Below are 26,107 nucleotides of genomic sequence, written 5' to 3' on the forward strand. Positions count from 1 at the left end.
AGACGCGACCTCGGCTCAAAATGTCATTTGAAAGTTGGCAGCTGACAGTGTCGCACTCCTTCGGCGCTGCACCGGGACCCTCTGGGCTGATTGTGGGCAGCGGGCGGACAGACCTGAGGGGGGGGAGGAATGAGCAATTCCGGGGAAACAGAGCAAGCGAAGCGAGGCGCCCCGGGGATCAACATTGCAGGAGGTAGCGGCGGAAAGATTGTGGAGCGATCCAGTCCTGAGCGTTCCTGTTTAACAGTCCGGGATAAGACTGAGCTCCCTCCCTCTCTCCCTCTCCCTCCCTCACACACACACACACGTTCGCACTGAGCCTCTTGCGTTCATTCTGACGCCAACCTGCTTTATTTCTACCCCCCCCACCCCCCACCCCCACAAAGACTCTCCAGGTTCCAGCTCCCCTTCCCAAGAAAAAGGAGCCTCGGGGAGGGAACTGTTCCCACTTGGGGGGGATTGTGGCTGGATCGCACCCCTCCGGGGCGAGGGCAAGAGGGAGAGGGGTGGGTGTTGGAGGGGGGAGGTGGTGGTGAGGGGGGTCGGTGAAAGCTCCCTCTCCCTCTCTGACTGCCGAACTGCAGTAATTTCCCTGGGACAGAGGCTGTGGGGGGCTCTGGAAAAACGGTCTGGATTCTCTCCCCCCTCCCTTGTCCTGTCCACAGGAGAGTCAAGTTTGGATCCAGAATATCCAGGCGGAATGAAAGAGAGAGAGAGGGGGGGCCGAGCCCTTAAAAAAAAAGGATTTCATTAAAGTTAATTGCAAGTGCGCTGTAAATGGGGACCCGGCTCCGCTGGGGGAGGTGATCAATCGATGCTCTGATTCACAGCGAGGATCTATTAAGCAAGTGATCGCTCCCCTCGCCCGTGCACAACAGAAACCCCTCTTAAAGGAGGCGGGTCTCTCCAGCGATGAGAGGAGGGGGAGTTTTGGAGCAACTAAATACATGAAATTTGTCAAGGGGGAGGGATGGGATGGGATGGGATGGGGGGGAGAGTTGTGGTGGAGGAGAGGAGGTGAAAGTCGGCATTGAAGGCGTTTTAATTCCGTTTGGAGCTGATCTTGGATGTCAACCGAATTAAAATAGCAGGGCTGGAGTGGAGAAAGTGTCCGCTTTAAGAGGATTGGAGAGCAGGAGGCAACACTGTTTGAGAAGCTGTTGGACGTGAGGAGTCGAGCTGGTGGATTTGACCGGCCGCTGCATTAACTGGACCAGCCTTATTTGCAGAGGGTGATTCTTTTAAAAAAAAATACACACATATATTTGTAGTTTATAAAAAAAAACCCCAGTGGAGTGGTGATCCCTTCAGCGTGAGCTGTGTCCAATGCTGCATGGGGAGTGGAGGCGAGTGGGGAGATGGCTGCAGGATCTCTACAACGTGGAAGACTAGGATCAGCATCACTGGACCTGACAGACTGATGTCCGTCTTCAGCGGATAAAACAAAAAAAAAACCAGAGGGGTTTTCACCCAGGCGGTGTTCCACTCCAGAAATAACACCCCCTCCTCCCCACCCACCCACCATCACCCCCCTCCCCACTCCCCACAGCCCCGAATCCGCGGAGATACTACCATGATTTGTGCAAACCTGTTCATCATCCTGATTTTCATTGGTGAGTCCGGTGAGGGGGGGAATGTGTTTATTTCAATAGGGATGCTTGGGGGTGGGTGTGTTGGGTGGGTGGGGGGTGGTGGTTGGGGAAGAGTGTGGAAAGGGTGTGTGTGTGTGTGTGGGTGGAGGTGAACTGTCAAGTGCTTCGGCGGAAAGTCAACTTGCTGTGGATCACAAGCTTAAGTCGCTTCATTTCATTGAGTTTGGAGTGCAGTGAGAGCAGGTGGTGGTGGGGGCTGGCGAGGGGTCTATGGAATAGTTAGTTAAAGATTTGATATATTTAATGAATGTAGGGAGATAGAGAGAGAGAGAGAGAGCTGGAGCAGGGGACGATGGAATGTACAATGATCGATCACCCATTCTGTCCCTTCTGTTTTGTAAACACTGAGCTGAGCGACAGAGGGTTAAAAAGTTTAACGCGATCTCATGGCTGGCTTTAATGGGAGTGCGTGTCCGCTTCACCCGGAGCGACGGGTATCGTCAAATGATGTGCATTTCTGAGAATGTGTACATCGCCTGTATGGGATCTGCAGGAATTTCATTAGCAAGAGCATTATAGTGGCGAGTTTCAGCATTTGCCTGTTTGATTTAAGCTAAGGCTGCCCAATTCAAGTGTGATAAACGCTGAAATAATACTTCAAACGCAATCCCAGAACAAACACCTGGCCCTTTCCGAACAAGTATTCACGCTAACAATCCAGGGATCAACACACGAGGGAGAGAGGGGTGGAGAGGGTATATGCTGATGGGGTGCGATGAAGCGAGGGTGGGAGGAGGAGACTCGTATGGAGCCCGAACCCCAGCCTGGACTGGTTGGGCCGAACGGCCTGCTTGTGTACATCAGATTCTGTGCAATTTGATGCAGATATAAGTCTGTCGGTGGGAGAGGTGGACATGGGGTGGGGGGAAAACAGTGGAGAGAGACTAACGGAAAGAGGGAGGTGCAGAGAGAGGGAGAGAGAGAGAGAGAGAGCGGTGTGAAGTGTGCATTAAAATATTAAGCTAAGCCCGTCTGGAGGAAGGTAAATCATATTCCACGGAAGGAGCCGGAATTCACGAAAATAAGATCCCAAAAATGCAGAGGGAGAGCGAGCGATGAGAGCCGTCCAATGAGTCTTTGAGGGACTGAAGCATTAAAGTGCCCACGGAGATAAGAATTAGTGAGAACAAATGGGATGAAAGAGGGATTGGGATCTGGAGGCTAATGGGTGGACAGATAACACTGCCTGCATTAAACTGTGTTATATTGTTCCAGATGTTCCCGCTTTCGTTACTATCCCTTTTGCCTGCTTCAGGAATGTACCTGGCTGTGCATCTATCGGGGCATTCGCCACCCCTATAGGTTCTGAGCTCAGAGGCCACACCTAAACCCCACTGCTGGGGGACGAATACCTCTTCAGTTTGGCCCTGAAATAATTGCTCAGCAAAAGTGGAGGTTTCAGGCGAACAACAGCTGACAGCTCATTAGAATGACGACTGTCCAAGGCAGTCAGGGATCTCTGTGTTTAGGAAGGCAGCTGATTGATAAGCCTTTGTGGAGTTATGAACGCGAGCCTGGTAGTTAGACCACCACCCACCCCCTTCATTCGCCGCTCCTTGCCCACCCCAAACCCTGGTCAAAATCCATTAAATGCCAAGTATTGAAAAAAATAATAATTCTCCCTGATCCAGTCAGACTGGCGAGTCTCAATTAGAAAGTAAACCAATGATGGAAACGAACCGCCAAAATTCTGGGAAAATCCAGCGCACTCAGAGGTAGAGTGACATCTAGTCTGGAATCCAGGGCAATGGTTAGTAATCTGGAATTACAGACCATCATTTTTATGAAAATTAAATCCAATTTCAAATCACAGATGATTTTAATGTTGGTTTCTGCATAAAAAATCTTTTAAATATATCTTTTAAACATTTTTCTATGTTTATGATTATATTTTAAAAGTTTATATAATTTATATATCTTTTCTTCTTCATCCATGGGATGTGGGTTTCGCTGGCTAGTCCAGCATTTATTGCCCATCCCTAGTTGCCCTTGAGAAGGTGGTGGTGAGCTGCCTTCTTGAACCGCTGCAGTCCATGTGGTGTAGGTACACCCACAGTGCTGTTAGGAAGGGAGTTCCAGGATTGTGATCCAGTGACAGTGAAGGAACGGTGATATATTTCCAAGTCAGGATGGTGCGTGACTTGGAGGGGAACTTCCAGGTGGCGATGTTCCCATGTGTCTGCTGCCCTTGTCCTTCTGGATGGTAGTGGTTGTGGGTTTAAAAGGTGCTGTTGAAACAGCCTTGTTGAGTTCCTACAATGCATCTTGTAGATGGTACACACTGCTGCTACTGTGCGTCAGTGGTGGAGGGAGTGAATGTTTGCGGATGGGATGCCAATCAAGTGGGCTGCTTTGTCCTGAATGGTGTCGAGCTTCCTGAGTGTTGTGGGAGCTGCACTCATCCAGGCAAGTGGAGAGTATTCCATCACAATCCTGACTTGTGCCTTGTAGATGGTGGACAGGCTTTGGGGAGTCAGGAGGTGAGTTACTCGCTGCAGGATTCCTAGCCTCTGATCTGCTGTTGTAGCCACACTATTTATATGGCTAGTCCAGTTCAGTTTCTGATCAATGGTGACCCCAGGATGTTGATAGTGGGGGATTCAGTGATGGTAATGCCATTGAATGTCAAAGGGCTATGGTTAGATTCTCTCTTGTTGGAGATGGTCATTTCCTGGCACTTGTGTGGCGCGAATGTTCCTTTCCACTTGTCAGCCCAAACCTGGCTATTGTCCAGGTATTGCTGCATTTGGACATGGACTGCTTCAGTATGTGAGAAGTCATGAATGGTGCTGAACATTGTGCAATCATCAGCGAACATCCCCACTTCTGACCTTATGATAGAACGAAGGTCATTGATGAAGCAGCTGAAGATGGTTGGGCCGTGGACACTACCCTGAGGAATTCCTGCAGTGATGTCCTGGAACTGAGATGACTGACCTCCAACAACCACAACCATCTTCCTTTGTGCTAGGTATGACTCCAACCAGTGGATAGTTTTCCTCCTGATTCCCATTGACTCCAGTTTTGCTAGGGCTCCTTGATGCCACACTCGGTCAAATGCTGTCTTGATGTCAAGGGCAGGCACTCTCACCTCACCTCGGGAGTTCAGCTCTTTTGTCCATGTTTGAACCAAGGCTGTAATGAGGTCAGGAGCTGAGTGGCCCTGGTGGAACCCAAACTGGGCATCAGTGAGCAGGTTGTTGCTAAGCAAGTGCTGCTTGATAGCACTGTTGATGACATCTTCCATCACTTTGTTGATGGTTGATAGTAGACTGAAAGGGCAATAATTGGCCAGGTTGGATTTGTCCTGCTTTTTGTATACAGGGCATACCTGGGCAGTTTTCCACATAGCCGGGTAGATGCCAGTGTTGTAGCTGTACTGGAATAGCTTGGCTAGGGTTGCGGCAAGTTCTGGAGCACAAGTCTTCAGTACTATTGCCAGAATATTGTCAGGGCCCATAGCTTTTGCAGTATCCAGTGCCTTCAGCTGTTTCTTGATGTCACATGGAATGAATCAAATTGGCTGAGGACTGGCTTCTGTGATGCTGGGGACCTTCGGAGGAGGCCGAGATGGATCGTCCACTCGGTGCTTCTGGCTGAAGATTGTAGCAAATGCTTCAGCCTTATCTTTTGCACTGATGTGGTGTTGATTATTTGTTATTTTGTGCCTATTATTTATAAAGCCTGCCAAAGGATTAATGGCACGTTACCTAGTTAGATTTCCAGTTAGACTTATATTAATGGTTCCTATCAGTGGATTAATGGCAAATTGCCTGGTTAGATTTCTAGCTAGGGTTATATTAAAGGGTCTTATAAATGGATTAATGGCAAATTATCTGGTTAGATTTCTAGCTAGGATGATATTATTGTTCTTATCAATGGGTTAATGACAAATTAGCCGGTTAAATTTCTAGTTTGGGTTATATTAAATGTTCTCGTTAATGGATTTACAGCAAACTACCTGGTTAGATTTCTAGTTGGGGTTGTATTAAGGGTGCAATTGTCGCTCTTTAACTTTACATTGTTTATCTTTAACCCTTCCCGCTCCACGGTACAGACGAGGTGCTGCATTCCACTGGGGATCCTGTTCTACCGGGTGGCTGGAGGGTGGACTGCGTGCGGGCCAATGAGTTGTGCATGGCTGAACCAGGCTGTAGCAGCCGCTACCGGACCCTGCGTCAGTGCCTGGCGGGGAAGGCCGCCATGCTGTTTGGTCCTGAGGCCAAGAATGAGTGCATCGCCGCCGTGGTGGCGCTTCAGCGAAGCCCGCTGTTTGACTGTCGATGTAAGCGGGCGATGAAGAAAGAGAAACAGTGCCTGGCCATCTACTGGAGCATCCACCAGAGCTTACAGCAAGGTAAGACATTCATAGGTTCAAAACATATTCAGGTTACCTCACCGGGGGCCCTGGGTTAATAATAATCCAGCAAGTGTGAGTTCAAAATCCCACCCTGGCGCTTTGAGAGTTTTCATTGTTCAAGTTGCAAGCATTATGAACTGTGAGGAGGATAGTGGGAAACCTCAAAAGGACATAGACAAGTTGGTGGAATGGGTGGACAAGTGGCAGATGAAGTTCAATGCAGGGAAGTGTGAATGATTCATTTTCGTAGGAGGGAGAGACAATATAAAATAAAGGGTACAATTCTAAGGGGGGTACAGGAGCAGAGGGACCTGGGTGCATATGCACATTAGTCATTGAAGATGGCAGGGCAGATTGAGAAAGTAGTTAATAATGCATACAGTATCCTGGACTTTATGTCCCTTTCAATAGAGCATAAAGGCAAGGAAGTTATGTCAGGAATTACAGAATACTGGTTCAACCTCACTTGGAGTATTGCATCCAGTTCTGGGTGACACACTTTAGGAAGGATGTGAAGGCATTAGAGAGAGTGTGGACAGGACTCATGAGAATGGTTCCAGTGATGAGAAACTTCAGTTATGTAGATTGATTGGAGAAGTTGGGACTGTTTTCCTTGGAGGAGAGAAGGTTGAGAAGAGGTTTAATAGAGGACAGAGTAGATAGGGAGAAACTATTCCCATTGGTTGGAAGGATTGAGAACCAGAGGGCACAGACTTAAGGTATGGAACAAAAGAAGCAACAGCGACATGAGGATAAAGTTTTTCACACAGCAAGTGGTTGGGATCTAGAATGCACTGTCTGAGTGTGTGGTTGTGGCAGGTTCTGTCAAGGTGTTCAAGAGGGAATTAGATTGTAATCTGAAAAGGAAGAATGTGCAAGGCTATAGGGAGAAGGTGGGAGGCTGCCATTAGGTAAATTGTTCCTATGAAGAGCAGATGCAGCTATGAAGGGCCTCCTTGTGTGCTGTAACGATTCTGTGAAAAATTGGTATTAAAGACAATGAAGGTCATTTGCCAAACCTGCTTTGACCTTTCCATTGCATGACCACCTGTCCCCCAACCGCCATTAGGTAAAATGCCTTTGCCACATTGTAAAAGTAGCACAGTGTTACTCTTATACTGGACTAGTGATCCAGAGGCCTGGGGGAATTTAAATTCAATCAGCGAATAAAATGGTTGCCTGGTAAATAATGATCATGGGGCTAATAGATGGTGGGTGAAAGCTCAGCGGGTTCACCAGTGTCTTTCAGAGGAGGAAATCTGCCATCTTTACCCGGACTGGCCCTCTGACTGACTGACTCCAGGCCCACAGCGAGGTGATTGATTCTTAGCTGCTGTCTGAAATGGCCTAGCAAGCCACTGAGTCGTAGGCAGCCCACCAACTCTTGCTCAAGGGGGCAGTTAGAGATGGGCAACAAATACTGGCATTGCCAGCAATGCTCACATCCCAAGCACAAATAGCAATAAAATAATTTTGCCAGTCTGTTCTCTTCCCTCAATTGTACTGGTCTCATTTAAAAAAAAACATTCAGTAGTGCACAGTTAAACACAGTCTTTGTGCTGGCCAGCATCGAACCTAACTATTAGTTTCACAGTCAGTGATGAAGTTAAAAATAGACTTTGGCAGAATGCCTTTCATGTGCTCCGAGTCATTTTCAGTGCAAAATACTCTGCTGTATTTTATTAATTGAAGTAAAGTAAGTTTTGCAGGAATTCCTTATTTTAATTACTATTGTAAAATGAGACAGCGATTTAAATTAATGATCATTAATAGTTGATGATCAGAATGTACATCACTGAGCTTCATAGAGAGGGGTCAAAAAACCCCTCAAACAATTGATGCTCTTTGCTGTATTTTTGCAGTGATCTTTCCAGGAGATTTATGTGACAAGGGACAAGGGTAGAGACGCGCTATAATCTGCTTCAGTTCTGAATACTGGACTTGCCTCCTCCAGCCCTCACTGCGTGATCTGACGGTGTAGGGTGCAGGTTGAGACGCCGCCCCGTTCGGTATTTCTGCTGGAGCACAGCGATCTCAGGGTGGCTTGGTCCCCAGCTTTTATTTAAAATATGAAGTTCATCGACCTCTAATTGACCTCCTCTACAATCTCACCCGATTCTAAGCAGCTTGACTGATTTGGATTCCCACAGGGATCACTTGAGCTGTCGTCTATAAAGGGAAAGGCTAGGTTAGCAGGAGAAGGACACCCAAACAGGCAGGGGAGCTCTGAGCAGGTATGGAAAGCACTCGCCCGAAACACCTGCACAGAGCTCACGGCGAAGCCAGCCGCTCGGATTCAGGCAGTACAAGGTCATACACTTGGAACGGTGTCTTCTTCACCCGCTGTTTGGTTCGGTTAGAGGAGCCAGGGTCCTGAAAGGAGGTTGGACAAAGTATTGAGCATGAGTTGGAGGGAAGACATCTGCCAGCCTTCTGGTGCAATTGCCTCTCTCCTGGCTTCATTGAAGGGAGCGTTTACTGAAGTTTCCCAGCTTTGACTGCGCCCTCAAGGCAATTCTCCTTACCGTGCAATCTTCCTGTCCTTCCAACCAAGATTTTACAATTCGGCAACGGCCAAATGCCAAGGTCTTCTTTTAAAATGGAGTTCCCTTACCCCTCTCGGGGTTGGACCCCTTATTCTCTCTGGATTCTGAAACATAAGAGACTTTGGTTTTTTTTGGGCTCACGGCCTTTGGTGAATCTCTTGATAGGAATTGGAAGTTTCGGTGACTCACTCTCTGCGGGTTCTAAACAGTCCGTGTGGGCATTGGGAGCACAATCATCACCGTTGACCAGACACTGCAATGGGACCTCAAGATTTTTGGATTTGAAAAACAATTAGTCAGGTGATCCGTTTCTCCCCTCAGTAAAATTCCCTTTGTTGGAGGGAAATGGCCAAGTGTGTTTGTGTGTCACAGAGTTATACTGTCAAAGAGCCTGGTTACTGCCAGCAGTCGCAAACCGTTTTCAAATACCAATTTAAAGGGGGTAGGCTGCAAACCATCATGGACTAGCCTCTAAACATGTGCAAGTTCCACACGACCAAGCTTGAGTTGCCTTTAGGTGGCTCAAGTCGATGATTTCATCCACAGATTTTCGAACATTTCATCCTGCGCTGAAAAACTTTAAACATTGGACGGGAGAGGATTTCTCAATACTTTGAAGTCCATCTGGCTTGTCACGTAAACCCAGTGCCTCTCAAATGACCCACTCGCTGATAGACCTCTCAGACTCTTCCTCGGGTGTCCCTGTCTCCGCGGGCAGATGATCAGGGCATATTCCCCCTGCCCTCTGCTTTCCAGAAAAAGGTCACGAAGATGTTTCAAGTGCCGAAACCCTCATGTATATTTGCGCAACACGTTTTGAAAAAAAAAAATACTCTGGGGATGCTTTGAAACTACTACCATTTGGCTTCTGTCGTATGAGACTCGTGATTGTCAAATGCACCAAAAATATCTTTTTCATTTTGACAGAAGTGTCACCCTCGGATTGTAAAGAACACAGCAATTAGACACTGTTGGAACCTTGCTGCTCAGCTACTGACTCCAGTTTCCTGAGACCTTAGATTCCAAAATAATCTGAGAAACATTTTTTTTTTGCCTTGACAAAGGAAGAAGCGAAATTGTAACTTCAAAGTCAGAACATGTTGGAAACGCACAGGAGGTCCGTTCGTGATTGAGAGAGGAGCTGGGTCAACCTCCAGGAACTGGAGTAGATGAAGGGTCAGCGCTGGGACAGGCCGAGAAGGCTGGCTGATCTCCTGTGCTAAAAACAAAAAAACTACTGCGGATGCTGGAAATCCAAAACAAAAACAGGATTACCTGGAAAAACTCAGCAGGTCTGGCAGCATCGGTGGAGAAGAAAAGAGTTGACGTTTCGAGTCCAACATGACCCTTCAACAGAACTGAAGTATAGTTAGGAGAGAGGTGAAATATAAGCTGGTTTAAGGTGGGGGTCGGGGGGGTGCTGTTTCTATGATTACGCTGGTACTGCGCTCACTCTAACCTGCTCCCCCACCCTCACTCTCACCTCCTCCTGTGCTCACTGTAACCTCCCTCTGTTAACTATTGAGTGCAATAGGCAACAACATGAGCAACATTTCCTCGGAGCTGTGGGGTGGGTTAACAGCAATGCAGGATCCATCAGTTTGTGCCATGATTAGGCTGGGCAGAGCAAAGAGAAATTAGACGGATGGTGAGGCATATCACACATGTTCTGATTTCTTCCTCTTTTAGTTGGTGCAATGACTGCAGGAGGAGTCATACATTGGTGATTTTCAATTTGTCATTTGTTCAATGTTCTGTGTTTGATTATGTGAGTCTGTTTAGATGCTCACTGTGCTTGATTGGTTCAGCCTGGGTGAGGACTCAGGGAAAAGTAAACAAACTGTGGCAAGAGCTGAGCATGGAGTAGACATTGGAAGCACGATGAATAAAACCTATGACGAACAAAGAAACTAGTGTCATCTCTGCATTGTTTTGGGACACACAAAATATACAACATTCAATATTAAAACAAAAAGCCTGTTCCAAAACTTTGGATGTGGGGTATCATCTGCCTGAGTGTTGGCCACAAGATTAAGGATTGTTTTTCAACCCCATATTCCCTTCCCATTGCTCCTAGATTGCCATTGTTCTGTACAGCAAGTTGTCTTGCTGATGTTTAGAAGCCAAATACAGGGAAAGATTCAACAGGCTGTGGTTGATCGGTGGGTCATTCTATCCACCCAGTCGCATAAAGGAACCCCAAAAATACAAGCTGTCAGCGAGGCATTGTCACACATGTACTAAACACGGCTCCTTCTTGGAATCCCTTGTCTTCAATGGATCCCTCCCCTCTTCCTGCTGAATGTGCTGCCAGCCATTTCAGTTTATTCTTGTGTGCCAACTATCTCTCAGTTCTTTTGTAAATCTGTCAGATCAAAACTTAAATGTGGCTTCCATCACAAGTGGCCAGACTCTTGAAAAATCCTCTGTGGATTTGTCGGCTGAGAGGGAATTACTCTGTCTCTCATCTCTAACCTCGAATCTGTCACTGTCTCTCTCATTACAACCCCAAACTTCTCTCTCTTTCACTGCCTCACTCACAGTTTGTCTAACTTCCTTTATTTTATCTAATACAGTATTCTAAGTGATTTCTCTCTTCCACACTGTCGTATAAGGGCCTGGGACATACAGAATTAATGTGGGATGGAGTACAGTACCACCCACACAGTGATGTAAGAAGGCACATGACCCAGACCTAGGGTCAGAGTGGTGTTGAGCAGAGATGTGTTAAGACCTAGACATGGAGATAGCTTCTTGTGTGTACTGTCTACTATATATATGAATATAGTGACAAGTACCTCATAAAGACTCAATGATAACCCACTGAAGACTATGAAGACTTCTTTAACAGACATGTCCTGTAATCAACAGCATCCCAACACTCACTCCATTAAGCCCCAGATATTTCAAGCATTTAATGACTTCATGATCCAAAGCTTTTAAAATTAACTCAGAATTTCTCCAACTCCAACTCAATCCTTCCCAGGATCTCAAACCTTCCTTGTGAATTCTTCACTCTCTGTCTTGCTCCCCTCAGTCTTCCCTCTATCTTTCTTTTCTTCCACAACCTTCAGGCTTTAAGATCTCAAGCTTACTGTCAGCTGATCACTGCTTTCCAATTTAGCTTGCTTTTCCCTTTTTCTGTTTATGGTTTGGGGCCCTAGGCCTTTCAACTTGGTTCTTTTTAAAAATTCTTTCATGGGATGTGGACTTCACTGGCTGGGCCAGCATTTATTGCCCATCCCTAATTGTCCTTGAGAAGGTGGTGGTGAGCTGCCTTCTTGAACCGCTGCAGTCCATGTGGTGTAGGTACTGTGCTGTTAGGGAGGGAGTTCCAGGATTTTGACCCAGCGACAGTGAAGGAATGGCGATATATTTCCAAATCAGGATGATGTTGATGTAGAGGGGAACTTGCAGGTGGTGGTGTTCTCATGCATCTGCAGCCCTTATCCTTCTTGGTGGTAGAGGTTACGGGTTTGGAAGGTGCTGTTGAAGGACCTTTGGCTAAAAAATGGTGTGATTATTTCAGATCCCACTGAATCTGGCAAGTAATTATTGTGTATAAGTAGCGTCCAGACATAAGCTTGTGATTGTCTGGTTGTAGGATTGAAACATAACCCAGTACACATTAAACACACTCCAAAAATAGCATCAATAAATTCGTTCTAGATATTTGCATAGGTAGCAGCTAGGATTAGGAACATAGGAACATTGGACTTGTTATGATCGCAGCTGAGGTTACCCCTGGACAAGCCTGATCCCAGAGTGGAACCCAGCTTGATAGATCCTAACTTTTATTTGTTTGTTTAGATACATGGAGATTCACCAAAGTCAGCTGATGAACTTTTAACAAAAGAATAAAACATTTATTCAACAAGAAAAGATGAACTACATTACAAAAGTCCTTCATCCACAACTATACCTTTACAGATATATACAGATTTGTAAGGACAACACGAAAGATATCTTATACTCTTATGTTCACAGTAAATACAGTCCATGTATTAATAGGCAACCTGTGGTCAGACACACCACACTCTGAAACCAAGTGACAGATGCCACCTCAACCAGATGCCATGGATCTCTCCTCAACTCCCCCCAGACACTTGTCACGCCGTGAGCCAACCAGTCTCACTGAACTCAGTCCTTCACTTGAGGGTTTCCAATCTCTACTCTCCAAGAACTCACCTTGGAATCTTCTCCCAAACTGACGCTTCTTCTCAGGCACCTTCTGCAACGGTTCACCTCCAGGGTTTCAAACTCTCCTTCCAATGTTCCTCTCCCCTGGGTCGCCACATGTTTTCATTCTGTCTTCCATGCAATCTCTCTCACCGACTCAGCCATCAACAATACTACTGCTTCACATGCCCATAGCAAAGAATAAACAGACCTCAGTTGTCTCTTTGGACCAACTTTCCGCTTGTAAGCTGTTCTTGCTTTAAAGCTTCTTTCTACAGCTTTTGTCTCTTTAAATCTGAAGCTTGGAGCCTTTCTCTCTGCCCCTCACTTTCTCTATGCCCCTCACTCTTAACTTCATTCACAGGACCTTTTCCAGGTTCCTGTGCTTCCTTTGACTAAAAGGTCTTCTTGGGACTTTCCCCTGTTCCATTCCCCTGGATTATTAGGGTTTTTCATTAGCTTGGGACTGGCTAAGTGCCCCTTGCAGGCTGCTTCTCTGGCAGCTATCTTCACAATCAGCTGAACTCCAACAGCTTCCAAAACAAACTGCTGTTTTTCTTTTTCTATGTGTGTCTATGGGAGGGACCTGCCTCTCTGGACCCCTGTTGCTAGGCAATAGCACTTTTTTTTCTACTCTTGTTTGCTTAACTTAGCTTATAGTTGTAAAACTCTCATTAGAAATGCAAGCACCTTTTAAATTTAAACTGATACTCAATTTGACCTTTCTTAACACACAGATACAGAAATACAAATCAAATGTAAACATTAAAGATAAAACTCATTCCTAACACCTACAAATACCAATATAACTTACTTAAACTATCTCTATTTCCTAACAAACTTAGGAGCAGCAGTAGGCTAATTGGCCCTTCGAGCCTGATCTCCCATTCAACAAGAAACAACTGCCACAACTATTTTACAATTTGTATTTATTTTGAGACGCGTGACTTGAATTCAATAGTAATACGACCACTGAGTCTTATAGGTTTCTTACAAAACTAAATTAAACCTTAATTAATTTAAAAAATGATTTTAAGCACATACATAGGTTCACAAATTACTACTATGATAGCTCTTAGCTCCCCTAGTTAATCTAACTCCCAGTTACACCTCCGTTCAGGCAACAGTAAAACATATAGGGAAGAATTTTCCCGGGATGTTCAGGAGCGGGTGCGTGCAGGCACACCTCCGATCGGCGCCCCTGATTGGGGGCACGCCTCCATTTTACGTGGATGGGCCAATTAAGGCCTGCCCAGCGTGACGTCCACCAGGAAGTGCCATGCGCTTCCTGTGCGGACAAGGGGGGAATCCCTAAGCCGAGAGTGTGCTCTTTCGCGCATGCGCGTGAAAGAGCGCACTCATCTCCCTGAGGCTAAGTGCTGCCTCAGGGAGATCGGCTCCACATTTAAAAATGTGAAATATAGACAAATAAAATTTCCCTAACATGTCCCCTCATGTGACATTGTTACATGAGGGGACATGTCCATCATTTTTAATTAAACTTTTATTAAATTTTTTAAAACCTATGTGAAGCCTCATTCCGCCCGTCGATGAGGTTTGATGCTTTTTCTGAAGCCCGCCAGGGCTCCCGGCCTCCTCGCCAACCTTAAGGCTGGACGGGCAAGTCCTTTAACTACTTCAATTACTTTTTAAATGGCCTCAATTGGCCGTTGACAGGTAGGCGGGCGCACAGCTGATTTGGCTGCGCCCCCGCCGACCTGAAAATTGAAATGACGCGGGGTGAGGTCGGGAGTTCCTCACGCGTTGGTGAGTGGGAGCTCACCACCCCAGGGCCCACCCCCCCCCCCCCCCCCCACCCTGGGGCCCACCCTGGGGCCCACCCCCCACCCTGGGGCCCACCCCGGGGCCCACCCCGGGGCCCACCCCCCCCCCCCATTCGCCGAACTCAATATCTTGGCCCTTAGATTTTAAAAGGCCCAGGCTAAGTAACAAGATACCCTGAACAGTCGAATTCAAGGTGAGTTTTCTTCACTTCAGTTCGTGTAGACACCAACTTGAGGCTTAGAGGCTGGAGGTTTTTCATATTTGTTAGGTTTTAGAAATCCTTCCTCTTGCACAGAACCTCATCTCCTTTACACAGGTTTCTCCCTTTTTAATGTAAATCCCATTGTTACAATATGTCTTTTCAACTCTACTTTTCTAATAACAAAAATATTTCATAGTACCCATTTTATCAGTAAGTCTTGGGAAAAAATAAACGCACTGTTTGGCTTCTTCTGGCTAAGTGTAACATTTCGCCACCTCCTTTGAAATTCAAATTACTCTGGTTTATCTAAAATGCAAATTTTACCTTGACACCTCACATTCTAAAACTTCCCCCATGTTTACCAATTTAACTTTTCAAACCTAGCTTCTCTTCTTGATACATCGAAGCCTTCAGACCAGCTGTCTTTAGCTCAATAAAGTCCCCCCCCAACATATACACACACAGACAAACACACTACTCCTACCTTACAGTAAATTCCAATAACATTATGAAAATTATTATATTTTCCTGACAGCCACCTGGAGACTCCTTTTACCATGAAGTCATTGATCAACCTGGTCTCATTGTTCATTGCCAGGTCAAGAATAACCTACTCCCTGGTTGGGTGTAGAATATTTCCTCTCACTTCCTTTGGATCTTAAATAAGTTATTTAATTTGAAGACATGCTTATTTTAAATCAATGGCTAAAACGGAAGCCAGGGTTTTGGAATACAAACTCTGATGTTGTGTACGTGTCTGTCGCATTCCACTGAACAGATTTTAAATTAATGGAGAGAAAATCACATTGAGCTTCGTCGCGGGCATTTGCTGCTCTCTGTCCCAGGTGGTGTGTTCAAGCCTGACTCCTGAAACTTGAGCACATAATCCAGACTAGAACTCCCTGTGCAATACTGAGGGAGTGCTGCAGTGTTGGAGGAGCCATCTTTCAGATTCGGATATTAAGTCAAGACTGCTTCTGCTCTCTCAGGTGGGTGTAAAAAGATTCCATGGCACTATTGGAAGCAGAGCAATGAAGTTCTTACTGATGTCCCGAGGCCAATACTTACTCTTCAATCACCAAAGCAGGTGATCTTTATCACATTGCTATTTGCTGTGTGCAAATTGGCTGCTGTGTTTCCTAGATTGCAACAGTAGCTGCACTTCAACAAGTACTTCATTGGCTTTGGAACCATCCTGAGGTCATGAAAGGTGGAATATAAATGCAAGTCTTTCTTTCTTTTATTCCCATCTACATGCCCAAATACAAATGTTTCACCAGAGATATTCAAGCTCAATAAACCAGTTGCCACTTGACATTACAGATGCAAAGAAAACCATTTACTTTTTTTAAAATGAGAAAGAACATCAATCATTTCATTCTCGTTTATTTTGGCCTGGAGACTTAAATTTGCAGGCAATTCCCTGACTTCAAAAGTAGGGAAGTCTTGCTAGAACTGCCCAGGGCATTGGTAAGCCTGTACTTGGAGTATTGTGTACAGTTTTGGTCTCCTTATTTAAGGAAGGAGATACTTGCGTTGGAAACTGTGAGGTTGTGCACTTTAGCAGGAAGAACAGAAAAGAATATTATTTAAATGGAGTGGGACTGCAGAATGTTTCAGTACAGAGGATCCTGAGTGTCCTCATATGTGAATCACAAAAAGTTATCATGCAGGTACAGCAAGCAATTAGGAAGGCAAATGGAATGTTGGCCTTTACTGCAAAGGGTTGGGGAGGAATCATCAAAATCAAGAAGTCTTGCTACAACTGCACAGGGCCTGAGTGAGACTGCACCTAGAGCACTGTGTACACTATTGGTCACCTTGCTTAATGAGGGATATACTTGCATTGGAAGCAGTTCAGAGAAGGTTTGCTAGGCTGATGCCTGGGATGAAGGGGTTGCTTATGAGGAAAGGTTGAGCGGGTTGGGCTTATACTTACTGGAGTTTAGAAGAATGAGGCATGATCTTATTGAAACATAAAAGATTTTGAGGAGGGTTGATGGTAGATGCACACTGTGGGGATGTTTCCCCTCCTAGGGGAGTCTAGAATTAGGAGGAACACAGTTTAAAAATAAGAGGTCTCCCATTTAAGATGAAGGTGAGGAGGAATTTCGTCTCTGAGGGTTGTTAGTCTTTGGAATTCTCTAACCCAGAGAGTAGTGGAGGCTGAGTCATTGAATATATTCAAGGCTGGGTTAGGCAGATTTTTGATTGACAAGGGAGTTGAGGGTTGTGGGGGATGGGCAGGAGGGTGGGGTTAAAGCCACAGTCAGATTAGCCATGATTTTATTGAATGGCGGAGCAAGTTTGAGGGGCTGAATGGCCTACTCCTGCTCCTATTTCTCATGATCTTTTGATCTAATTCACCTGAGAAATGTAGAAACCGCAACAATTATCTGGATCGCTACTGGGAATAATTCAGTAGTGGGTTCAATTAGACAGGCTAGGTTGGAAGCTATAAGGAGAAATTATTCTCCAGACGTGTGACTACGTAACCAAGGCCAAAGCAAATCCACCAAGCAACCTTATTGAAAAAGACAAAGAGGGAACCCAAAGGTGTTAGTAGATATGGGGCAAAGGCGTGGGTATGGAATTTGGCCGCAGGTCAGCCACTGAGTGATGGAAATGAGCTTGAGGGGCTCAATGGCTTTCTTTAGTGTTGCTAAAGTTTGTTACTGAACTTGGGTTCTCCTGACTGGGAAGCTGAAATTTGTGGCAAGTCACAATTGCCGTACGATTGATTTTCCCGAGTTTGAAATCATCTGGCTTTTCCAGTCTGCCTGAAACAGCCGAATAATTGAGGCCGGGTTTGAGGCTAAACATCACCACCGTGTTTGTGATCCCAGGTTACTTGTCAGCCAGACCACGGGATGTTGGCGAGCCTTCCTGAAGAGACCTGGAGTTGCTGTCCGAAGCGCGGTTCCATTCAAGTCAATTTACTCCTGCTTTCCTCTCGCTTTAATGCCCCTTTTCATCTCACTCGCCCTGTGCTGACGAGAAGTCGCATGTGATGTCATGGAGTTCAGGGGGGCATGTTTGACAAAGATTTCGCATCGTCCTGACAATTAGATTCGGCTGGTTGATGGAGAAGAATCCTATACATTTTAAGATCCGTTTCCCTTTGGAATAAGTAAAGCACAACAACCCTTTGCTCAACATGCACTTGGAAAGACGGTGGTGACAGGTTGCATAAGACCAAGCCTATATTCCCTTGAACACAGAAGATTTGGGCGTTTAAGATGATTGAAGAGGAGGATAGGACAGATGGAAGGAAACCGGTGGTTGGGAAAGTCCAGAACAAGGGGACCTGCCCTTAACACTAGAGCCGGACCATTCAAGGATCATGTCAGGAAATCTGGAACTCACTCCCCCCAAGAAAACCACTGCAGCTGGGGGTCTGTAGCAGATTTCAAAACTGAGACTGATAGATGTTTGACTGGAAAGGGTGTTACAGGCTGGGGAACCAAGATGGGGAAGTCAAGTTGCGGTACAGATCAGCCACGATCTAATGGAATGGTTTGAGGGATTGGATGGTCACCCCCTGTTCTTCTGTTTACAGGAAGTTCTCTTCACCCAGCTGTATCTATTGATCAATCTCTGTGCGAGCAAATCTCGCTTTCTCAATGTTTGCCTGAATGTGTGGCCTATTAACTAATGCGAAGGAATTAGCAACTTCTTTCTCTGCCTGCAAGTCAAAATAAATAATTAAACCAATAGCTTTTGCAAAGTACTCTTTAAAGCCTTGCCTGTATTGAATATAAATATTGAATCAGGCATTCATTCGCACGGCTGCTGGATGAGCTGATCCTTAAGGATATTTACTTTATACTTAGCTGATTATTAGATGGTGTTTGATAAAGTAAATTGATTTTTTTTTTTAGCCTCCATTCCAATTCGCAGCCATCTCCTGACTTGCTTTGGTCAGCATCAAGCTGAGGAATTTGACTCATGGGTGATTTTCAATGATTCTGCTGCCTTGCACAATGATTTTTGTCATGGAGAGTCAAGCATGGATTTTCTGCTGTTTTGGTTCGGCCTATCAAAGGGAAATAGGCAGCCTCCTTCTGAGGTCCTCCTTGCCCCCACATCTCTCTCCCCGCTGCACCCAAATGATCGAGAGAGCCCCGAGGGATAAGAATAAAACCCACCTGCTTGTTACTCGCGGGAGGACAGGGACAAATGGAGAAGATGGTTTGGGGCACCCGATGCTTAATTTGAGAGTGAAGGTTGAAGCGCTTGGGCTTTGCTTTCTTTGTTTAACAGAGGACTGTGGATTGGACCCGATGGTAAACAATGAGGGGAAACAATTGCTCACGGTGGAGAAGGGTTCAGATATGAGGGGTGGGGGGTGGATCATTGGGAATTTAGGAGTTAGGAGGAAAGTGAACAGCTTTCAACCCCAAATGTTTGGGATAATCTACCATGGAAGGTAATTGTGAAGATTGAAGGATATGGGGAGAAGGTGGATATGTGGGATTGAGGGATATGGGGAGAAGGTGGATATGTGGGATTGAGGGATATGGGGAGAACGTGGATAGGTGGGATTGAGGGATATGGGGAGATGGTGGGAAGGTGGGATTGAGGGATATGGGGAGAACATGGATAGGTGGGATTGAGGGATATGGGGAGAAGGTGGATATGTGGGATTGAGGGATATGGGGAGAACGTGGATAGGTGGGATTGAGGGATATGGGGAGAAGGTGGATATGTGGGATTGAGGGATATGGGGAGAACGTGGATAGGTGGGATTGAGGGATATGGGGAGAACGTGGATAGGTGGGATTGAGGGATATGGGGAGAACGTGGATAGGTGGGATTGAGGGATATGGGGAGATGGTGGGAAGGTGGGATTGAGGGATATGGGGAGAACATGGATAGGTGGGATTGAGGGATATGGGGAGATGGTGGGTAGGTGGGATTGAGGGATATGGGGAGATGGTGGGAAGGTGGGATTAAGGGATATGGGGAGAAGGTGGGTAGGTAGGATTGAGATATATGAGCAGATGGTGGGTAGATAGGATTGAGATATATGAGGAGATGGTGGGTAGGTAGGATTGAGATATATGAGGAGATGGTGGATAGGTGGGAATGAGGGATATGCAAAGATGGTGGGTAGGTGGGATTGAGGGATATGAGGAGATGGTGGGTAGGTGGGATTGAGGGATATGGGGAGATGGTGGGTAGGAGAGATTGAGGGATATGGGGAGATGGTGGGTAGGTGGGATTGAGGGATATGGGGAGATGGTGGGTAGGTGGGATTGAGGGATATGAGGCGATGGTGGGTAGGTGGGATTGAGGGATATGAGGAGATGGTGGGTAGGTGGGAATGAGGGATATGGGGAGATGGTGGGTAGGTGGGATTGAGGGATATGAGGAGATGGTGGGTAGGTGGGAATGAGGGATATGGGGAGATGGTGGGTAGGTGGGATTGAGGGATAAGTGGAGATGGTGGATAAGGAGGCCTCACAAGCAATAGCAGGTATGGTTGAGGGACACGGCGGATAGCGTGTATTCATGACTGAAATAGGGATATTCTTGTTGTAGCTAGTGGTTGTTTGTCATTCTGAAAATATTAAAAGTGACATTTTTCCTCCATGGGAAATGTCAATGAAGTTGCCTGGTCTGAGCTGCAGAGTAAATCTATCAGCAAAGGCCCTGAATTAAACATTGTGCTATACTTACTCACTGAAACAAGTAACCTCATGAGTATGTTGGGCGTTTCATCCATTGTATTGGAATATTAATTTCCCAAACAGCAGTACAGCCTTGCATACATTCATGTTAATTGGGAAATCACTGATTATTTCAGCATGTTTAATGAATTTGTTAATGTACTGAGTTTCTGCAACTCACTAACCACGATGAAAAGGCTGGAAAGACATTGCTGGTCACTCTACAGCTGTCAGGGAGGCAAAGAAACTTAATGTTTTGAGTAGAAATCTTCCTTGGATTCAAAATAAGGCCTAAAAGAAATCATTCCATTGTTTCTCCGAGTACAGACTGATATACAAACTGATCTATTGTTTGTTTGCAACATTCTCTGTCCCATATTTCTAGATTTTTATTTTTTTATTTGTCGCCAGCCATGTTTATCTAAAGATAAAAACAAAAAGCTAAAAGCTACTGCGGATGCTGGAAATCCAAAACAAAATAAAAACAGAATTACCTGGAAAAACTCAGCAAGTCTGGCAGCATCGGCGGAGAAGAAATCAGTCAACGTTTCGTTGACTGATTTCTTCTCCGCCCATGTTTATCTAAACATGCCCATTGTCACTGAATCTTGATTAAAGTATGTATCGAAAAGAAAAAAAGAGAGACCTACATTTATCTAGCACCTATCACTACCTCAGGACCTATCAAAGTGCTTTATGGCCAACATCAAGTTTTCCTTTGCATCAAGTGAAACTGCCTCTCGCCAGAAACACATTGTTCAACAACCCTAGAGTTCAAGAACTTCAGACCATGAACTCTCTCCTCCATCTTTACGTCTTTTTTAATGCATTTTTAAAAAGTTTATTTATTTATTTTGAAAATTTAGTTTGATTTATTTATTCATTTAAAACATTTTAAAAATACTTTTTAAAGTCCTTTCCCCCCAACCTCTTACCAACCCACCAACCCCCCCACTCACCCACCCCACCATCACAGGGCCATCTGTCACTTGTTTCTATGTGGTTCTTTCACAGAGTGTTGACCCTTGTTCTGCTGTTAACATTCTGCTATCTTACCTATCAGCACCTTCTTTAGTCTTTAACGCTACCATTAACACTCACTCCCTTTGCCTTGTGACCTCATCCTTGTCGGTCTCTCCTGAGCTCCCACCAATCTCTGACCTTGCGTTTTGCTCCACCTGCTCCACCCCCTCTTAAAAAGTATAAAAGCCATCAGATTTCTACTTCTCTTTAGCCTCGAGGAAGAGTCATACGGACTGGAAACGTTTCTCTTTCCGCAGATGCTGCCAGACCTGCTGAGTTTTTCCAGCATTTTCTGTTTTTATTTTAGTTTGTGCTATTCAGTCAGAACGCACTGCTCTATCATGCTTCAAATAAATGGCCGGGGGTGGAAATGGAAGTCAAGGAGCGAGTGAATGTGCAGTCAAAGAGAAGGGTAATAAGAGAGTAGTTGAAGCTGTGCAAGGAAGTTGGGAAGCATGAAGGAGTTTTGGAGGGCAGGGCAGGGCCTCTGGAAGCCCTGGTGTGATGATGGCCTGGGCCAACGATGGGGAACTAGGTCTTAGATGAGTGGAAAGCCTGATTGAAAGATGGGTTGGAGAAGATGGAGACAGTTGTTCCGACAATGCTGCAAGGGCCTTCCAATCAGCCCGCTGGAGTGTGGGGATGTCAGGCACCCTTGGTGTGTCGAAGCGTGATGGGAGCTTTGGGAGAGAACGATGGTATTTCGGGAAAGGTGATGGGATTTTGGGAAGGATGCTAACAGGGACATTCTTGAAGGGCAAAGGCAGCGAGGCCGGTGAGAAGAGTGCAGGAAGCGATAAAGGCATTAATTTGGACCAGAGTAATTTCTGTCAAGTCTTCACATAAGTTAGCACAAGTGAATGAATGCCACAATAATCCTATCTTATTTGTTGAAGTAAAGGAAGTATTCCAACCTGAAAAACTGCCCGGCTTCCTGTTTTTCAAATTCACTTCTCCAATCTGTGGAATCCACAGCCCCAAACATAAGCCCTCTCCGTCACGCTCTCTGATTATCCTTCGGGCACAGTGGAAAGGGATTCCTCTGCAGGGACTTCTTGAAGTGAGGTATCTGGCTGCATCCGGCCAGACTTGCCTCGGAGCTGCCCTGGTGTGAATGTCAAAGCCGCTGGGCCTCCTGTTGTTGACCGCACTCTTTGGCCCGTCACCCTCTCAAAGGCAATTAGAACTGGGCCACGAATGCTGGCCTTGCCAGTGATACTCCCATCCCATGGAAGAATTTAAAAAAAAAAAAATGCCCACTTGCCACCCCTTCTGAAACAATTGTTCAAAGAATGACTGGATTGTTCTGAATCAAAAGGGAAATATAAGAAGGGGCTGAAATATGAAGTTGAAAAGAGAGAATGTTTCATCGAGCGGTGTTTTTACATCTACTAATCTGCAGTTTCTATATTTGCTAAAGGCTGAAGATTTATTCTGCTCGAAGATAATGGGGAATTCTATTAGACATTAATGCATTGCAATTATAGAAACATAAAACTGTATATTGAAATATTTAACAACGCAGAATGCAAGTTAAGAATTTTATTCTTGTAATGACACTGCAATATCTGATGGAAAATCATTGGGACCTGGCTGTTAATCACACTCAGTCTTGTAAATGAAAATCTATACTTTCACACTCAAGGGTGAAGCCCATTTATAATCAACTAAAGTACATTTGGACCTTGTTTGATCTTTTCAGTCAACTGGAATGTTCTATCACTGGGTGTTGCCTGAGCAACATCCTGATTTTTAAAATTCTTAACCTTGTTTTCAGATCCCTCCATGGCCTCACCCCTCCCTATCTCTGTAATTTCCTCCAACCCTACAACCCTCTGAGGTATCTGCGCTCCTCTAATTCTGGCCTTTTGTGCATTCCCAAACACAATCACTCTACCATTGGTGGCCGTGCCTTCAGCTGCTGAGGCCCCAAGCTCTGGAATTCCCTCCTTACCTCTCCCCCTCGCATTCTGAGACACTCCTTAAAATCAACCTCTTTGACCAAGCTTTTGGTCATCTGACCCAATATCTCCTTATGTGGCTCGATATTGCACTTTGTTTTAACATGCTCCTGTGAAGCACCATGGGACGTTTTAATATGTTGAGGGGTCGATATAAATATAAGATGTGATTGTTCACATGAGGCCTCTGAGGCAGCTGTCAAAAGCTGCACTATTGGTGCAGTTGGTGTAACGCCAGTGGAGGATCAAAGGCAATGAGTTGTCCAATTGATTACCTTTCAGTTTTATAGCTCGCCCTGTTTTACAAGCCAATGGAAATGGCCAGCCAATCCAATCTAATCCAATCCAATCGGATCCGATCCAATCCAATCCAATCCAATCCAATTGGATCCGATCCAATCCAATCCAATCCAATTGGATCCGATCCAATCCAATCCAATCCAATTGGATCCGATCCAATCCAATCCAATCCAATCCAATCCAATCCAATTGGATCCGATCCAATCCAATCCAATCAGATCCAATCCAATCCAATCCAATCCAATCGGATCCGATCCAATCCAATCCAGGCAGATTGACGGCACAAAAAATTACGCTTGAGTAAATAAGTTTCCCTTCTGACAATGACTGGATGTTTGGTTACTTCACAAAACACCATGGGCAGTGTTGACAACACTTATGATTTCGTTCATGATTTATTTGTCCTTTTTTATTCAATCATGGGACATGGGCTTCACTGGCTGGGCCAGCATTTATTGCCCATCCCCAATTGCCCTTGAGAAGGTGGTGGTGAGCTGCCTTCTTGAACGCTGCAATCCATGTGGTGTAGGTACACCCACAGTGCTGTTAGGAAGGGAGTTCCCAGATTTTGACCCAGCAACAGTGAAGGAACGGCGATATATTTCCAAGTCAGGATGGGGTGCAGCTTGGAGGGGAACTTGCACCCATTTTTCCCATGCACCTGCTGCTCTTGTCCTTCAAGGTTGTAGAGGTTGCAGGTTTGGAAGGTGCTGTCGAAGGACTCTTGGTGATTTGTTGCAGTACATCTTGTAGTTGGTACACACTGCTACCACTGTGCTTCAGTGATGGAGGGAGTGAATGTTGAAGGCGGGGGATGAGGTGCCAGTCAATCGGGCTGCTTTGTCCTGGATGGTGTCGAGCTTCTTGAGTGTTGTTGGAGCTGCACTCATCCAGTCAAGGGGAGAGTATTCCATCTCACTCCTGACTTGTGCCTTGTAGATGGTGGACAGGCTTTGGGGAGTCAGGAGGTGAGTCACTCACCGCAGGATTCCCAGCTTCTGACCTGCTCTGCTCTTGCAGCCACAATGTTTATATGGCTAAGATAAAAGCAAAACACTGCGGATACTGGAAATCCAAAACAAAAACAAAAACAAAAATACCAGTTCTGTTGAAGAGTCATACGGACTCGAAACGTTAACTGTGCTCCTCTCCGCTGTCAGACCTGCTGAGTTTTTCCAGGTATTTTTGTTTTTGTTTTTGTTTATATGGCTGGTCCAGTTCAGTTTCTGGTTAATGGTAATTCCCAGGGTGTTGATAGTGGGGGATTCAGTGATGGCAATGCCATTGAATGTCAAGGGGCAATGGTTGGATCCTCCCTTGTTGGAGATCGTCATTGCCTGGCACTTGTGTGGCATGAATGTCACTTGCCACTTGTCAGCCCAAGCCTGGATATTGTCCAGGTCTTGCTGCATTTGGACATGGACTGCTTCAGTATCTGAGGAGTCATGAATGCTGCTGAACATTGTGCAATCATCAGTGAACATCCCCACTTCTGACCTTATGATGGAAGGAAGGTTATTATTGATGAAGCGGCTGAAGATGGTTGGGCCGAGGACACTACCCTGAGGAACTCCTGCAGTGATGTCCTACACTGCAGTTGTAATTTTCATGATTCACATGAACAGAAAGAAGGAATTTCTTTCTCGCTATTTCTACTTTCCTTTCTCTCTCCCTCTCTCTCTCTCATCTATTTCCATTTGTATGTTGTGTGAAAATGGTCCTGTCAAGTGCCCAGGGCTGCTTTATTTTATTAAAGGTGCTACATCAATGCAATTTGTTATTGCAGGGTTAAAGGTTGTGGACCTGAGAGTGAGTTGGAACAAAGGAGGCTGCTGGGGACAGAGAAATTGAGTTTTGATGTAAAGAAAAATGAGAAAGTTTCGACATTATAATCGCTGAATTATTCCTGTGCAATCCATAGCGTGTCTAGTCTCTTGCTAAGTAAACAGCTTGTAGCTAGATCTCTAATCAAGCTACTTGGGTTGCTATTTTGAATTGTATCCCCCTCATATCTCCACACTTATCCTGACAGCCTGCTATATTTAGGGAATTCTGAACATAGCTTATAACAATAGTTGTTTTGGTCATACAGAAGTTGAGTGTTGCTGAGGAACGAGACACACTGTTGAAGCTTTTCATCTTGCACTCATCAGGACAGACACAAGAATGTCAAATTTCAAAGACAGCAACAATATATACTGCATGAGAAAAGGGTGCTGATTGACTGGCAAGTCGACTCTGGTCGAGGTGTTGTCCTTGAGAATACACCAGGGAACAAGTGTCCCCCCATTCTGTTGTTTAATTTAAAACAGGTACAATGCCTGGACATGTTCCTTTTGGCAACAGAGGACAGGTCCCTGTGTCTGAATATATGCAGCTTTTAGCAAGTTTAAGTGAAGCACATTGCTAGCCCAACTGATAATCTTA

At 45.5% G+C, this 26,107-nt stretch overlaps 1 protein-coding gene across 2 annotated transcripts in view; it reads left to right on the top strand.

Annotated features, from left to right (window-relative positions):
• Nucleotides 1-970: 970 nt before the first annotated feature.
• The window catches only part of LOC144694798 (GDNF family receptor alpha-2-like), a 223,007-nt gene continuing 197,870 nt past the window's right edge, over nucleotides 971-26,107 (top strand). For both annotated transcript variants that reach the window (XM_078565400.1, XM_078565401.1), the window contains exons 1-2: nucleotides 971-1,613; nucleotides 5,710-6,009. In XM_078565400.1, the coding sequence (XP_078421526.1) occupies nucleotides 1,574-1,613; nucleotides 5,710-6,009 (340 nt within the window). In that variant the 5' untranslated portion in view covers nucleotides 971-1,573. The remainder of the gene's footprint in view (nucleotides 1,614-5,709; nucleotides 6,010-26,107) is intronic.

The sequence above is a fragment of the Cetorhinus maximus genome, chromosome 20, assembly GCF_964194155.1.
Source record: "Cetorhinus maximus chromosome 20, sCetMax3.hap1.1, whole genome shotgun sequence".
Classification (NCBI taxonomy): Eukaryota; Metazoa; Chordata; class Chondrichthyes; order Lamniformes; family Cetorhinidae; genus Cetorhinus; species Cetorhinus maximus.